Raw genomic sequence first — 15,996 nt, 5'->3', positions numbered from 1 at the left:
ATTTGAAGCCAGCCTGCAGAAGCCCTACCAAAATGGTATTTGGGAATGAATATACAAAGAACTATATTTGTGTCTGGCTGCCTGGACTGTATAATACAGCAGTCACCAGTTTATAATTGATTCAGTGCTTTCCCTTACATAACACTGATTCATGGCTTATGGTTTGAGTGAATGAGAGAGCTGTGCTGTTAATTTCCTACCTTGATTTTGGGCAATGTAACAACATAAAAGCCCACTTAAACAAAGGGATACATAGCCTCGATAGAGGAAATTGATTTTCTTGAACCTTGCTGTTTTTCTTAGATGCTTTACTGTATGTCCTGTTTATTATCTCAGTGGTGGGATATGTAAGTTTTATGTACTATCCTAGCCCATTTGAGAATGAAAAAATAAGATAACACTACCCTGCCATGTATCCCCTATACAACTCAGTGATAAGTTCACAGTGATTATTGGTGATTTCATTGGTTATTCCATTGGCATACTTGATTTAGCAACCAAGGAAAGCTGGAAGGGGGCCCAATTTTACCACTTCTTCAGATCTACTAAAGCAAAATAAATTTTCTTATACAACATCATTCATGATCTCTTTGCTTAGTCTGTTGAATTTACAATATAAATGTCAAGCATTTTTATTCAAGAATTCCACTGTAATATTGTTACAGAACAAACAAGGAGGGCCTGGGATGATATACTATTATTGAAAAAAAAGCCCCCAGGTCCGTCACGTCCGCTGCCAGAGGAAAGACATCTCTCAATGCCAGAGATTTGTGAAAAGGAAAGGAAATGTTTATTTAATGCTATACAAACTTAACGTAGTGACCTAATGTCTTCATCAAAAATCCTAAAGTCCCTTAAAACACCCACAAACAGACACAGTCCTTCCTTCCTTCCCCCTTTGCCCAGTCCAGAGTACCGTATCTCAGGAAAGGAAATAGAAGTCCATGGCTCAGGCAGTCCTCTGGTTCTTCCCAGTTAGTACTCCATCTCGACTGAGAGACCTCCCTGGGTTCCCCGCACCCTCAGCTGAGTCACCGGGATCTCTGCTAAAACCAGGTGGTGGTTCCCCCTTCTAAAGCTGCGGGGGTCCCCACTCTGGCAAAGGCACATGGTTCTCTCTCTCAGGGGTGCAGGAGTCTCCACTCTGTCCAGGCCACGTGGTTCTCCCCCTCTCAGGGCTGCGGGAAGGGAGAGTCCCCACTCTGTCCAGGCTGCGTGGTTCTCTCTTCAATGCTGTGGGAAGGGAGAGCCCCCACTCTGTCCAGGCCACATGGTTCTCTCTCAATGGCTGCCGTGTGTCTTGGGTTTAAATCCCCACGCCAATCTTCTTCTGCAGCCCCATTTCCGACTCTTCCTACACTTGGGCACACTTGCCCTCAGTCTGCTGTCTTCTCCAGCTTTTCTGGTCGCCATCGTGGGTCTGGGCAGGTGTCACCCCATGTCCTGGAGCCAGTCTTCTCCAAGCTCCCACGCAGGCACTGTAACTCGGGGGACCTGCCCCCCAGTCCCATCTTGGGGGGAGATCCCTTTCCGTCCCCCTGGCCTTGAGCTTGGCCATAGCTATTTAGCATATTTAAGCAACCAGCCAAAGGCTACAGGTATGTTAAATGACCACACCGTGGATTAGCTGCAAAGCTGCCCTGCATGTTCTTGCTCTGTGTGCCCCTTCTCCCAACTCACACCTGTGGGGGAAGGGGTGAAGACACCTTAAAATCTCCTGGACACCTTGAGTTCTGGACCCCATTTCAAATGCCTATTTGGGGTCCCCCCTCTTGGCTGCACCCTGTAATAATATAGTGTTAGTCAATTAAAGCTAGAAGAAGCCCTCCCTGCAGAAGTTACGGGTTTATGGTTTTCATATACAGAAGTCACTTGTTTGGTAAATATTCAGCATCACTCTAAATTAGTCTGTTTCAGCTACCAGTAATAATATTTGTGCTTTCCATAGGCTGGATGAAACATTCACTGTCAAGGTTGCTGATTTTGGTCTTGCCAGAGACATGTATGATAAAGAATACTACAGTGTACACAATAAAACAGGAGCAAAACTGCCAGTAAAGTGGATGGCTTTAGAAAGTCTACAAACTCAGAAGTTTACCACCAAGTCAGATGTGGTAACGTATTATATTGATTACCCCTGATCTTCTCCTCTTTTAGTTTCATACCCAACATTTTTAGTAAAAAAACAAAAGTCTTTAACATCACTTATTTTGGTTTTCTTCGTAAGTAAAAGTGGACTGATTGTCTAAGAGGTACTCAAGGTATCTTTTTATAAATTAATTTATTCAAAAATATTTGTCTAGCAGGGCACCATCCTAGATTCTTAGGAAGACCAACCAGGTGTGAAGCCTTTCCTCCAGGAGCTTTAGCTCAGTAGGAAAGAGAAGGCATATCCATCTAACAAAGTAGACTGGAATTACCCCAGCCACTCATAGCTCAAGAACTCATGGCCACAAGAATTCCATCTTGAGACATCTGGAAGCTGTAACTGAGGCAGGTCTAGCAATGAAGTCATTACTCCTGCACCTAGCTAGCAATATACTCTCCCTTCTCTGCAAAGGTCATCCTCCTCTCACTGAACAAACTTCAAAAGACATGGACCTGAGTATTGACCCCTGGGTCTTCCACCTGGAAGAAAGGACAGTGCTTGAAATTGTTACAGAGTAGAAAGAGTTCATCCACTTGGTGCTAGCAGAGCCAAACACTAGACCCAGAGAATTGCAGTGGAGAAATATTTGGCTATTTTATTATGAATGGTGCCATCTGGGAGAACAGGAAGCTAATACTCAAAATTCCAAATTCCCTGGTGGCATGTAGGTTACAGATTACACAGGGCAAAATTACAAGACACTGTGGGTTAAGTGGCTCAGGGTCATGCTGGAAGCTGATTGGTTGGAGGTGAAATAATGTAATAAATCATTTCTTCAGGTCTTGAGGACAGATCTGAGGTCTAGATTCCTGGGAAAGTAGACAGGGAGTTGTTCTACCTTCAGGTTTAAAAACTGAAACATAACTTAGGTCTAGATGTTATCTTTAGCCTGCCAGAATCCCTGACCATGTGATCATTAGTCAGGTCCCCACTATTGTCTTCTGCAGCCTCAGAGTTTGCTGATCTTCCAGGGTAAAAGCTAGGTTCCTCTGGGGTATAGGAGGAGAGAGTGAAATATGATGTCTAGAATTACAATTGAAAGCTAAATTGAATCAAATTTAAAGAATCCTCGGTTTCAAAATGAGCCTTAAAGGAGGATGGAACAGGCAATGAAATAAGCAATGCAAATCCAGGTGAGACAAAGGGGCAGGAAAATATACACATCTTTAAAATTCTATGGAAACAGGAAGCATGGGGTGATTGGCAAAACTGAAGGGCACAGAGGAGAGTTATGAGAATAAAATGAGAAAAATATCTTCATACTAGATCCTTGGAAAGCAAGCTAGGGAGTCTGTAATTTATTCTGTGGCCATATGAAAACATTAAAGTATAATTAGATTAGACTACAGTCTTCCTTTATTCTGTAAAATGATTCGAGAAGAGTTACATACCAAAAGACAAAGTGAGAGTTAGAACTTGAAATAGTATAGAAACTGTGAGAACAGAAAAGAAGAGACAGAAGGAAAGGTATCTCAGAGGTAGAATCAACAACATGCAGCAAGAAATTGATAAACGTTAAAGGTAAGTTATATGCTGGTATAGTAACAAATATGTGAAACATAGGAGCAAAAGCTAGTTCAGGAGGAAAAATACCAAGCTGAGCGGTTTGACTTGAGAGTAGGACTCCAGAAAGAGAGATCCATCAGGCAATTGGAAATGTGGATCTGCCTCTGTACAGCCTCTATACAGCCTGTACAACCTCTTTCATTGTATTAGTCAATTCAGGCTGTCATGACAAAAACCATAGGCCAGGTGGTTTAAACAACAGACATTTCTCACAGTTCTGGAGGCTGGAAGTTCCGAGATTAGGCCAGCGTGGCCCAGTCAAGATCAGAGAGCCCTCTTCCTGACTTTACATGACTACCTTCTCACTGTGTCCTCATGTGAGGGTCAGGGCAAGGGCAAGCTTTCTGGTATCTCTTCCTATAAGGGTACAAATCCCATCATGATGGCCCCACCCTCATCTCCTCATCGAAACCTGATTACCTCCCAAAAGCCCCACCTCCTAATCCCCTCACACTGAGAGAACTTCAACTCATGAATTTTAGGAGAACACAGTTTAGTCCGTGACAGAAGCCAAGGCTAAAAATATGCTTTCGACAGCCCAAAAGTATTTATTAGGGAGAACCTATGTGTACAAAGTGAGGGAGAAAAATCAAAAAGGTAAAAGACCCAGGAGAAAAGATTGTCATGAAAGCTGGAGAAGAGAAAGTGTTAAGAAGAGATGAGATGCTCCAGAGGGTCCAGTGCTGTTCAGCACACAAGAAAGGTCTTAGAAACTGAATAACTTCAGAGGCCTAGAGTGTGCTGAGGAGCCTGAGTTTGACTGGACTAGAGAGTACACTTACTCTATTTGCCTGTAATAAGTCAAGAGGACTGTGATGTCTGGAGGTATAGAAACATGATATTTCAGTTTTTGAGGGTAACAACTGAAAAAGGAAAAAGTAGAAATCCATAACATCAACAAACAAAATAGGCAGAAAATAATGCTGATGGAGAGGACTTCAAAAGGAAAAGGGTTGGCAGCTATTGAGAGATAACAAGGGACATGGATCTAAGTGAGGCTTTGGAACTGAGAAGTCCTTTACGCCCCTCCTTGAGAGTCAGCAAGAGGGAGAGGTGTGACCTTGATTGGTAAGAGTTTCAAAGAAATTTTGGTCTTCAAGTTAACGCCAAGTTTCAGCTATTAAGACTAGGTGGGGGAGACATTATAAATAAGTTGAGCGTGACTGGGGAGTTTGTTTTCAATAAATAAGTTTATTGCAGGGGCATGGTGGAGGAATGGGAGGATAAGACCACTAGGAAAATGAGATAGCACATGGCAGAGCATAACACCTGGTATTGTGATCCTGAAAGATTCTGAAAGAGACAAAAGAAGTGGGTACTAGAGAAGTAGGCTGGGGACATATTTGTGATGGCAGCAGGTAGAAGCTTAAGATAGGGAGATTTAACCCATCCTCAAAGAACACAATATTCATTCATTCAGACTTAACTGTCAGTCTGCCATTAAGAGCCAGAACCAACTCTTACAACTCAGTAAGAAGACAAAATACCCACTTTTAAAATATAGGATAAAGATTTGAATAGATATTTTATCAAAAAGATATATGATAAGCCAGCTAATACACACATGAAAACATACAGCCACACAAAGGCTTGTACATGAATATTGACAGTAGTAGTATTCATAATAGCCAAAAACAAGGAGCAATCCTGGTGTCCATCAGTAGGTGGATAGACAAACAAAACATGGCATATCTATCCATATAATGGAATAATGCCACTAAGCAATATAAAGGAACTACTGATGCATGCTACAACATGGGTAAACCTCAAAAACATTGTGTTAAAAAAGCCAGCCTCAAAAGATCTCATGTTGAATGATTCTATTTAGTACATAGAAATTTCTAGAAAGATATAAAACTATAAAGACAGAAAATTGCAGAGCCTAGATGTGAGCGTGGCAGTGAAGCTTGACTATAAATGGGCATGAGGGAACATTCTGGGGTGTTGTAATTGATCTAAAACTGGATTGTGATGATAACTGAATGATTATATAAATTTAGTAAACATCATCAAGTATACACTACAGTTGGTGAATTATATCATATATAAATTATATCTCAACAAAGCTGTTAAAGCAAAATAAAAGAACCTGATGAAATTTGGGGTGTTCAAGACAAGAGTGGGAACTCAAGAGTTTTTTGAAACACCCCCCTCCCACACACACACCACTGCCTCCACAAACACACATACGCCATCTGGAGGCCACCACTTCTTACTGAGCAACTGTCACTCAGATATTGACTAGAACTCTGCAGACATGAAATACTGTGTCTCTCACTCATTCAAAGACACTATGTTGTACTACCTAAAGGGTGAACCTGAGTAATCCATACACAATGCTGCTTTGGCAAATGGTTATTGATTATATGGATAAATTTGCATAAAGTTTCATTTCCAGAACAGCACAATCTTTTGAATGTTGACATGGAACATTTCCGAAAGCATATAATATCCTGTATGTATGTTAAGACCTACAAGCAAAAACTTGCTGCTTGTAGACAGATCCACTTTCTTGCAAATGCCCAGACAGAGTTCAGCTAAAATCTGAATACTCTTCCAGCCCATTCAAGCAAAAAGAGGGTATGACTACATTTGCAATTACTCATACCCAGTACTGTACAGTGTTTCACATTTAGTATAACTGCTCTTCCATTACAGTCAGGATTGACTTCTCAGTTGTTCAGCCAGCTGGCTTTTTCATCCTGCTTCATCATTCTGTAGCATTTAACACTGTTGACCGCACCTTTCTTCTTGAAATTTCTGCCTCCTTTTGTTTCTGGGACATTGTTCCATCTGTTTTTCCTCTTTCTTGTTTTCCTCTTGGTTGTATTTTCTTTACCTTTGCCAGCTCTTCAAGCTGTGTGACCACCACCAGCACCACAACCAAGATATAGAACAGTTCTGTCATTCCAGAAAATTTCCTTGTGCCCCTTTGTGGTCAATCCCTAGCACCTGGAAACCACTGGTCTGTTTTCTGTCTCTATAGTTTTACCTTTTCAACAATGTCATGGAATAACAATAAATGGAATCCAATAAATGGAATCATATGTAAGTAGCACTTGAGTCTGTCTCTTTTCACCTTGCATAACACTTAAGAGTCATCCATGTTTTATCAGGAGTATCAATATATCAGTAGTTCACTTCTTTTTTTCTTTTGGTAAAAAATACAAAATAAAATTAACCATCTTTAAGTGTACAGTACCACAGTGTTAACTATATGCACACTGTTATGCAACAGGTCTCTAGAATTTCTTCATTTTGTAAAACTGAAATTCTATATCCACTGAACAACTTCCCATTTTCCCCTCCCCTCAGCCTCTTGGCAACCACATTCTGCTTCCTGTCTCTAAGAGTTTGACTATTTTAAGTACCTCATATAAGTAGAATCATGTATTATCTTTTTGTGACTGGATTATTTTACTTAGTATCATGTCCTCAATGTTCATCCATGTTGTAGCATATGACAGGATTTCCTTCTTTTTAAGGCTAAATAATATTTCATTGCATGAATGTACCACATTTTCTTTGCCCATCTATCGATGGACATTTAGGTTTCTTCCACCTCTTTGCTATTGGAATAATGTTACTATGAACATGGGTGTGCAAATATCTCCTCAAGATCCTTTTTCAATTCTTTGGTTATATATCCAAAAGTGGGATTGCTGGATCATATGGTAGTTCTATTTTTAATGTTTTAAAGAAATTGTACTGTTTTTCATAGAGTAATTACATGTAAAAGTTATCTAATTATAACAGCTTTAACATTTGCTTAACAGTTTTTTTGTGTGAACATAATTTTTATTTCTTTTAGACAAATATCTAGAAGTAGGATTACTGGGTTGTAAATAAGTGTTATGTTTAACTTTATGAGAAACTGACACCTGTTTTTCCACACGGGCTACACCACTTTATACTCCTACCAGTAATACATGGGAGTTTCAGTTGTTCAGCATTCTCACCAGCACTTGCCATTGTCAATTCTGGGGGTTTTAGCCATTCAAGTAGGTTGTAGTGGTGTCTCATTTTTTTTTTAATCCACATTTGCCTAATAACCAATGATGCTGAACATCTTTTCACATGCCTGTTGCCATTCTTATACCTCCATTAATAAAGTGCCTACTCAAAACTTTTGCCCACCCTTTTAAGTTTTAAATTTTATTTTCTGGGTTTCTTTAATTGCATTATTTTTATTATTGAATTATTAGGTTCTATATATATATTTGGATGCAGGTACATATTTTTGCAAATACATTTTTCTAGCATGTGGCTTGCCTTTTCATTATTTTCCTGATATCTTTCAAGGAGTAGAATTTTATAACTTTACAGAAAATTTATCAAAATTTACTCAATAATAAAATTTTATCAATTTACCCATTTTTTCTCACTTGTGTTTCTTTACAAATTGCATTGTATCTCAGTGTCTTGAATGCTCACATCTAGCTGACTCTATTCCTTGCTTACATCAGCAGTGACCCTTTTTTGTAGCTTGTAACAATCTCTTTGATCTTTACCTTTTTGATAAAATTGGGCAGAGATTCTTCAGATGAGCTCACTTCCAATGCTCAGATGTTCAGAATGGCTTGACTATTCACACAATAAGTGTGAACAGTAGAGCTTTCCTGTCTTGAAACTGAAACTCACTTCTTACCCTCATTCCTAATGCACACGCATCCATACGTTCTTCCCTTTGTGTCTCCCCCTCTTCCATCCTCTCTCTTGGTCAACGTCATGTTCCTTCTTCACTGCCCCTTTTATCCTGTCACTGCAAAGCTGTTAAGGGGGCTTGCTTTTCTTAGAAACCACTGCCCTCTTACCTCTCCTGTCCTATGACTCCTCCAACTCTCCTCTGAATCCAACTTATTGCTCAGAAATATACCCAACCCTACCCCCTTTTTTTTGCGAATTTGCCTCCAGGCACACCTATAGTCTAGGCTATTGTTTAGAGAGACCTGATCACAGACAACTAATTGGTCTCTCAGAATTTTGGTTTCCTCATCCTTAAAGCATCTATGAAACTCATTACATTACAGGGTTATAAGGATTAGATAAGATCATCATTTTTTAAGGATTTTACTTATTTATTTTTAAAGAAAGGGCCAGGGAGGGAGAAAGAAGGAGAGAAACACTGACGTGTGAGAAAAACATTGATGGTTGCCTCTTGCACGCCCCCAACCAGGGATCTGGGCTGCAATTTAAGCATGTGCCCTGACCAGGAATCGCCCCAGTGACCTTTCAGTTTGCAGGATGACATCCAGCCCCGCAAGCCACACCAGTCAGGGCTAAGATAATCATTTTTTAAAGGGCATGACACTGTGCCCTGCTTATTATATGACATATACCATCTCCCACCACCCTAATTTGGAAGTTCAGTCTCATAGGCTTCTGTCTTCCAGAAATCTTCTGACTTGTCTCCACCTTATGAATTGGCTTCTTTGATGTGTCTAAAGCACAGTATTCACAAGATGCAGTCTCCTAAAGCTCAACTGCAGGCATGTCTTATCAATTTCATGGTCCCCTTTCAACCTTATATGTATCCTTCATCCCTTAGCCTAGTCCACACACCAAGCAGTGACTATTGTACTTATAATTCAATAAAAGCACGTGTACTGTCACCCCTGGGCCCACTCCTTCTAGCTGGAACACTCTCTGTCCTCACATTACCTATACCTCTAAAACAAATTCTCTCTTGCCTTCAAGAGTCACTTTACTGTCACTTTCTTCCTGAAGCCCCTCTCAGTACTCCACTATTATCTCTTTGACTTTTCACATTTGCACCTCTTTTGTATTACTGTTCTATATTTTACTGTTCTACACGATAGTTAATTGCATAATACTCTCAACCCTGTTTAAATCCTGGACAAATGCTGGACTTATCCAGTAACTTGGGGACTGGCCTACTTGTATATAATCGAGTCAGTAAATACTTGTTAAATTTTCATGCACATTTTGGAACTTGAAGGTTTACACAATGAAGTTGTCAGAAGTGACTCAAGATTTTCAGGCTTTGAAAGCTTTGATTTTGAAAGGCTGCAGAAGACAGCAAAGTTATCTAGTTCCCACCTGGGAAAGAGTTTGTTTTCTCTGTTTGGATCAAGGCTGTCAGTGGCCTTTAAGCATTCTTGCACTTGGGCAAAAGGAAAGAATCATTAATGGAGATTGTATTAGCAATTGCAGCACCTACTTGATTTCTTTCTTTTGGCCAGGATGTTCAAAGACATGCCTTATTCTTCTCCTTCTTGAGTATTGTGAGCTGCACATGCTTCTCAATATTATGTTCACCTACTCCATCTGTCCAGTCTGTGTTCTTCTTCTCTTCCAAGCTCCTGTTTTCTCAGGGCCTCATTTCTCTCCCCATGTGCCTCTTAGTCTTTAAGTGTCCTGGAAGTGTTGCTAAGAAAAAACTGATTTCCTGGGTCCTCTGCCCAGAGGTGACCTGCACATGCTGACTTACTCTCATTATGTCATTCTACCTTGGCACACATCCAGGAGAAGAAAATATGTATGACTTGATGTAGTATCCCAAGTAGAGTGCTTTAAATCAAGAGATTACATATTTTGTAAAGTTCAGCAGACCAAGCAAGATCCAAGAGCCAAGGACTTTTAGATGTTCATCCCACTGTGAATTAAGACTTACTGGGGAATTTTTAGCAAGTCACTTAACCTCTCTGTGACCTTACGATCTTTCTATAATGTATTGATACAGCTGTTTTATATTAATCCCCTCATTTAACATTTTCAAGTTACAGATATTTTATTGAAATTAGTTTTTAAAAGAGAGAGCCTTGTTGCCTAGCAGTTTTATTACTTCTGATTTTTAGTATGGATCTTTACTTACACTAACTTAGATCTTCTCTTTTAACATTAACTTTTAGACATGGTTACATTTCTTAACTACTTACATTCATTTGAAATCCCACAAATTTAAATCTTGGAAGGCTGATTTGTCTTCTTTTACTAGTTAGTAATCTAAAATTGTAGTGACGCTATTGAGAAAGAGAAGGATAGAAACCTGTTCATGCTTTACATCTGTAAGAGAGAACTTAGAAATCCTACTCTACTAACCACAGATGAAATTTTAATTATCACGTGTCCTTCAGATACTCTTTTTACTCATAATCTAAATGTTATACAGTTCTGGTTTAAATAAATCATAAAACATATAGCTTACTAAATGTCTTTTAGGAAACTTTTGCCCCAGACAACAAGAGTATTGAATATATTAAGCCAACTTTAGTTAGCAAGACCTATTGATTGCCTTTCATCTTTGTGCTGGCATATTTCTCACTGGATTGTCCCTTGCATTGTTTGACTAGTGGTCCTTCGGTGTGCTCCTCTGGGAGCTGATGACAAGAGGAGCACCACCTTATCCTGACATCAACACCTTTGATATAACAGTTTACTTGTTGCAAGGCAGAAGGCTCTTACAACCTGAATACTGCCCAGATCCCTTGTAAGTAGGAATCTGAAAGAATCTTCTGTAGCTCTTATATTTTTTACTTTTACAGAAACACTTTTCTTCCAAGTGTCTCTCACAGCATTTCTGTCTTTCTGAAACAGATACGAAGTGATGCTAAAATGCTGGCACCCAAAAGCTGAACTTCGCCCATCCTTTTCTGAACTGGTCTCCAGGATATCAACGATATTCTCTACTTTCATTGGGGAGCACTATGTCCATGTGAATGCTACTTATGTGAATGTCAAATGTGTCTCTCCGTACCCTTCTCTGTTGTCATCACAAGATAAAGTTGATGGCGAAGGAGACACATGATAGATGGACACAGCATCAGTCCCCTTCTGATAAACGTCCAGAACTGTCCAGACAACAGTCCACACCAGGTCCAATATTTTTTCACTGCCTAGCTGTTGAAAGGCCACCAAATATATTTTGATTTTGCCAAAATTGCACTATTATAGGACCTTAGATTGTTATTTTAAATGACTGGATTCTAAGGAATTTCTCATCTGACAAAGCAGCAGAGCCAGAAGATGGGTCCCAAAGCCAGTGACCAGTGGCAACCCTGCAGCTTTGATGATGCTCCTGTTGTATTCAGGCCAAAACCTGAATTCTGGATTGAAGTTTTAAAAACCAGGATCCCACCTGATTTCATATGGGGAACTGAGGCCATGACTTTTGAGGCCTTCTAGATCACAGAAACTTGAGAAGTGGTAATATCCAGGCAGCCCTGGGACCAGGCCACTCATTTAAAGTATTTCAAAGAGCTTTCATGTGTTATATATATGGTCACGAACATATTTCACTTACCGATGTTATTATTTGCCTACTAGGCAAACATTCCCTTCTAAATTTTTGCATACACATTCCTTTTATTGGAGAAATATTTGTAGGCAATGCAGTTAATGTTTCAAATTAGTGAGACACAAAATGTGTTTATAATTTAATAGGGATATTTACATATTGTACATAGATGACATTAAGGTTTTCATAAAATAGTTTAGTCATAATGAAATATTTATCATTTGAAAATCAACTATTTGAAAATGACACCGTTCTGATCTAATGAATGTGGACATTTAGATGTTTTGTCTGTATTTTTTTAAATGCTGACTGAAAATAAAACAAGTACTTTGTGATAATTAGTGTTTTTAAAGGTATTTTAGCATGTTTTTAAAAGCAAAATACATCTGACTAAAAGGTTCATTGGTTCCAATCTGGCTCACATATAGGGCAAAGAGCCGATTGATAGACTGGAAATGTTAGCCTCTTTCTCAAATGGCAGCTTCCTATCCCACAGACATGTAGAGACAATAAAAACTTGAGGAAGTCCAGTTTTTGCATTAGGACATGTTATATACTAAGCAAAAAAATATTTCAGGAAAAAAAAAGCAATTGAAAGTTCTGGCCATTTCACCTGGATGAACAGTTACTCTAGGTAGGACTTTTGTGATGTCTTATTTTGTGAGATTTTGTGCTTACTACTGTATAGTGCATGTGGCACAGGATACTCTAACTGGTTTTATCTGTATAAACATTTAAATTTTCTATTTTTATAAAAATGTTTATTTTAATGATGTAAGAAAACTTTCGTTAAGCCACAAAAATACTACACTGTGAACATTTCAGAAATGATATGTTAACTTGGATTAATAAGGGCATGGTTTTAAATGGCTGTAAACAATGATAAGGGAATGTGCTGATTGCCAGTACACCCCACCCTCATTATGTCACCAGGACTTGAAGCCAAGGGTTAACACAGCAAGCTATAAAGAGGGTGTGTTACACTGAAACACAGTAACTTAGTTGTGGCAACAGAGTGATTACAACCAAAACCTCCTTGTTAATAGCAGAACTTACCAGAAGACACAAGGAAGTGTACTGTAGAGATATTACAATTCAAATATTACTATTTCAGAAGTATAAATGGTAATACTAATTCACAGAGTATTGTAAATGGTGAATGACAAAAAATAAATCGGCACTGCAGAAAGAAATATCTCTGCCAATGTCAAGAGAATGAATGCATCAAAAACAGAAAGAACTTATGGAAGCAACCCATCAACACGTCTTTATACACCTGTGTATATCCTTGAGAAAGCAGAAATGTGGAAATTGTGTTTGCTATTTGTAAACGTGTCCTTAGGTTAATGTGTCTAGACAGATTGTGGAAGTAAGAGATTCTTCTAAGAATTAGATATTTGTCACTGCCTATACCTGCAGTTGAGCTGAATGGTACTTTGTATGTTAATAGTTATTGTTCTGGTTAAATCATACAATTAAAAATAAAGTGATGTATCGTCTTGTAAACTGAGAGTTGTTTATTGCTAGTCATTCTTGATTACCTAGTATTTACATAATGGTAGGAATCTACAATTGATTTCACCTGACTACATCAAGATCATCCATATACGAAAGCCTTAAATGAGTTAATGCTTGAGGAGCTAAAAAATAAATTGCACTCTGAATCTCAGGAAGTCTCTGTCTTTGTAAGGGTGGTTTGCCCTGAGTTGCTAAAGTACCTGCATTTCTCTGACAAGTTTTCAACTGCTAGAGCATCTGACTCCTACTGTAGCATGGTACTCTTCTCCAGCAAGGTATATTTTTAGTCCAGAAGAGATGACAGCAGAGCAGCAACTTCACGGTTCAGTTGGCACAGAGATACCTAGTTGAGAATTGGAGTAGACAGGCCTTGTTATCCACTACCCAGGCTCCCACTGCTCAGGAGCCCCCAGTTACTAGAAAACTACCTTCAAGTTATCTCTACGAATATTTTTGTAATAGTAAGAGAATTCAAAGGTGATATTGTACTCATCTAAGAATCATGTGGCACTTTGGAGCAATCTGATTTCTTTTAAAAAGCCCAAGTTTAAACTGTTGCCTACAAATAGAGTAGGAGCTGCTTCTGTCCTGAGAGAGAGAAGTCAATTATTCTAGGTAACTGTTTATCCTTGTACATATCCAAACTCCCTCCCAGCCCAGAGATACATTTGCATAAGAAGGTTAATTAGACTCCAGGCCTCTGGAGGGTAAGAACCTGTCATCTTTATGTCTCTACTATCTGGCACTTAATAGATTCTCAAGTAATTGTTGAACTGGAGCAGGATTTTCTTATCCTCAACCACTTTAAACCACCACAGATACAGTTATTACCTGTGTAGCTCCCATGACGTTTGGTCAACACTCACATGGGGAGGAGGGTGGTATTTCTAGGGAGAGAGGGATAAAAATATAACTCTTTGCAAAGTTTATTTGATATTTTAAATTATTATTTACCACAAGATTTTTCATTTCACAAGGTAAACATCAATTATATTTTTGCTCTCTCTGACCTACACAGCAGATTGTACCCTGAAAGAGCTATGGGGAAGTGATATAAATCTTGTCAATCAAGCACATCAAACATTTGAATGGGAATGACATCTCCCATGGCTAATCTACCTGGTTTAGTTCAGGAAGTAAATTAGCATAATATGAAAGAAATTGATTAGTGTTTCATTTAATTCAACTAATATTTATTGAGCATCTATTCAATACATATGTCAGGCACTGTGCTGGGTAACAAAGATTTAAGAATAAACAATCCCTCTCACTCCAAGGAATTTAATGGAAGGGACAAAATTACACAACTAGTAAATACCAAAACTATACATTTCTTAGATCTCTGTAAACTACCTTGAAGAGACATCAGTTTATAACTGGAGGTTTGTACTTTTAACCCCTTCATCCTGTTCTTTCACCATCACCCTATCCCCTGTCTCTGGCTACCAACAACCAGTTCTATGTATCTACAAGCTTGGTTTGGGGTTGGGTTTTTTTTTTACATATAAGTGAAATCACAGTATTTGCTTTTCTCTGTCTGACTTATTTTATGTAGCGTAATACCCTCTCATTCCATCCATGTTATTACAAATGGCTAATGGCAAGATTTCCTTTTTATGGCTGGATAATATTTCATTATATATATACATATATATGGTCATATTTTCTTCCATTTACACATCAATACACTCTTAAGTTCTTTCCATGTCTTGTCTATTGTAAATAATGCCACAATAAATATGCATATACCTTTTTGAATTAGTGTTTCTGTTTTCTTTGGATAAATACCCAGAAATGGAATTGCTCAATCATATGGAAGTTCTATTTTTAATTTTTTGAGGAACCTCCATAATGACTTCACCAATTTACATTCCCACCAGGAGTGCACAGGCTTCCCTATTCTCTACATTCTTGCCAACATTTGTTCTCTCTGGTCTTATTAATAATAGGTGTTCTAACACTTGTGATATCTCAGTGTGGTTTTGATTTGTATTTCTCTGATAATTTAGTAATGCTGAGCTTCTTTTCATGTACCTATTGACCATTTGTGTTTTCTTTTTTAAAAAAGTCTTATTTTCCCATTTTAAAATCAGATTTTTTAAATTTTTGCTGTTGAGTTTATGGAGTTTTTAAATATATTTTGGATATTAACCCCTTATGAGAGATACGATTTGCAAATATTTTCTCCCATTTAGTAGGTTGCCTTTTCATTTTGCTGATGGTTTCCTTTTCTGTGCAGAATCTTTTTAGTTTGATGTAGTCCTACTTGTTTATTTTTGCTTTTCTTGCCTTTGGTTTTGGTGTCAGACTCTAAAAATCATTACCAAGACCTATGTCAAGAAGCTTACCACCTATATTTTCTTCTTGGAGTTATGGTTTTAGGTCTTATATTCAAGTCTTTATTTTGATTTCATTTTTGTGTGTAGCATAAGATAGTAGTCAAGTTTCATTCTTTTGTATGTGACTGTCTAGTTTCCCCAACACCCTTTATTGAAAAGACTGTCAT

At 38.4% G+C, this 15,996-nt stretch overlaps 1 protein-coding gene across 7 annotated transcripts in view; it reads left to right on the top strand.

Moving 5' to 3' along the window:
• The window catches only part of MET (MET proto-oncogene, receptor tyrosine kinase), a 138,265-nt gene extending 124,787 nt beyond the window's left edge, over positions 1-13,478 (top strand). For all 7 annotated transcript variants that reach the window (XM_045847554.1, XM_045847530.1, XM_045847550.1 and 4 more), the window contains 3 exons: positions 1,949-2,114; positions 11,029-11,165; positions 11,273-13,478. In XM_045847554.1, coding sequence (XP_045703510.1) covers positions 1,949-2,114; positions 11,029-11,165; positions 11,273-11,483 — 514 coding nt within the window. In that variant the 3' untranslated portion in view covers positions 11,484-13,478. The remainder of the gene's footprint in view (positions 1-1,948; positions 2,115-11,028; positions 11,166-11,272) is intronic.
• Positions 13,479-15,996: the final 2,518 nt, after the last annotated feature.

This window comes from Phyllostomus hastatus, unplaced genomic scaffold (genome assembly GCF_019186645.2).
Source record: "Phyllostomus hastatus isolate PE091 unplaced genomic scaffold, TTU_PhHast_1.1 phas_contig_118, whole genome shotgun sequence".
Taxonomy (NCBI): domain Eukaryota; kingdom Metazoa; phylum Chordata; class Mammalia; order Chiroptera; family Phyllostomidae; genus Phyllostomus; species Phyllostomus hastatus.
Note: the sequence above shows the minus strand (reverse complement) of the source record. Positions and strands in the feature narration are given on the sequence as shown.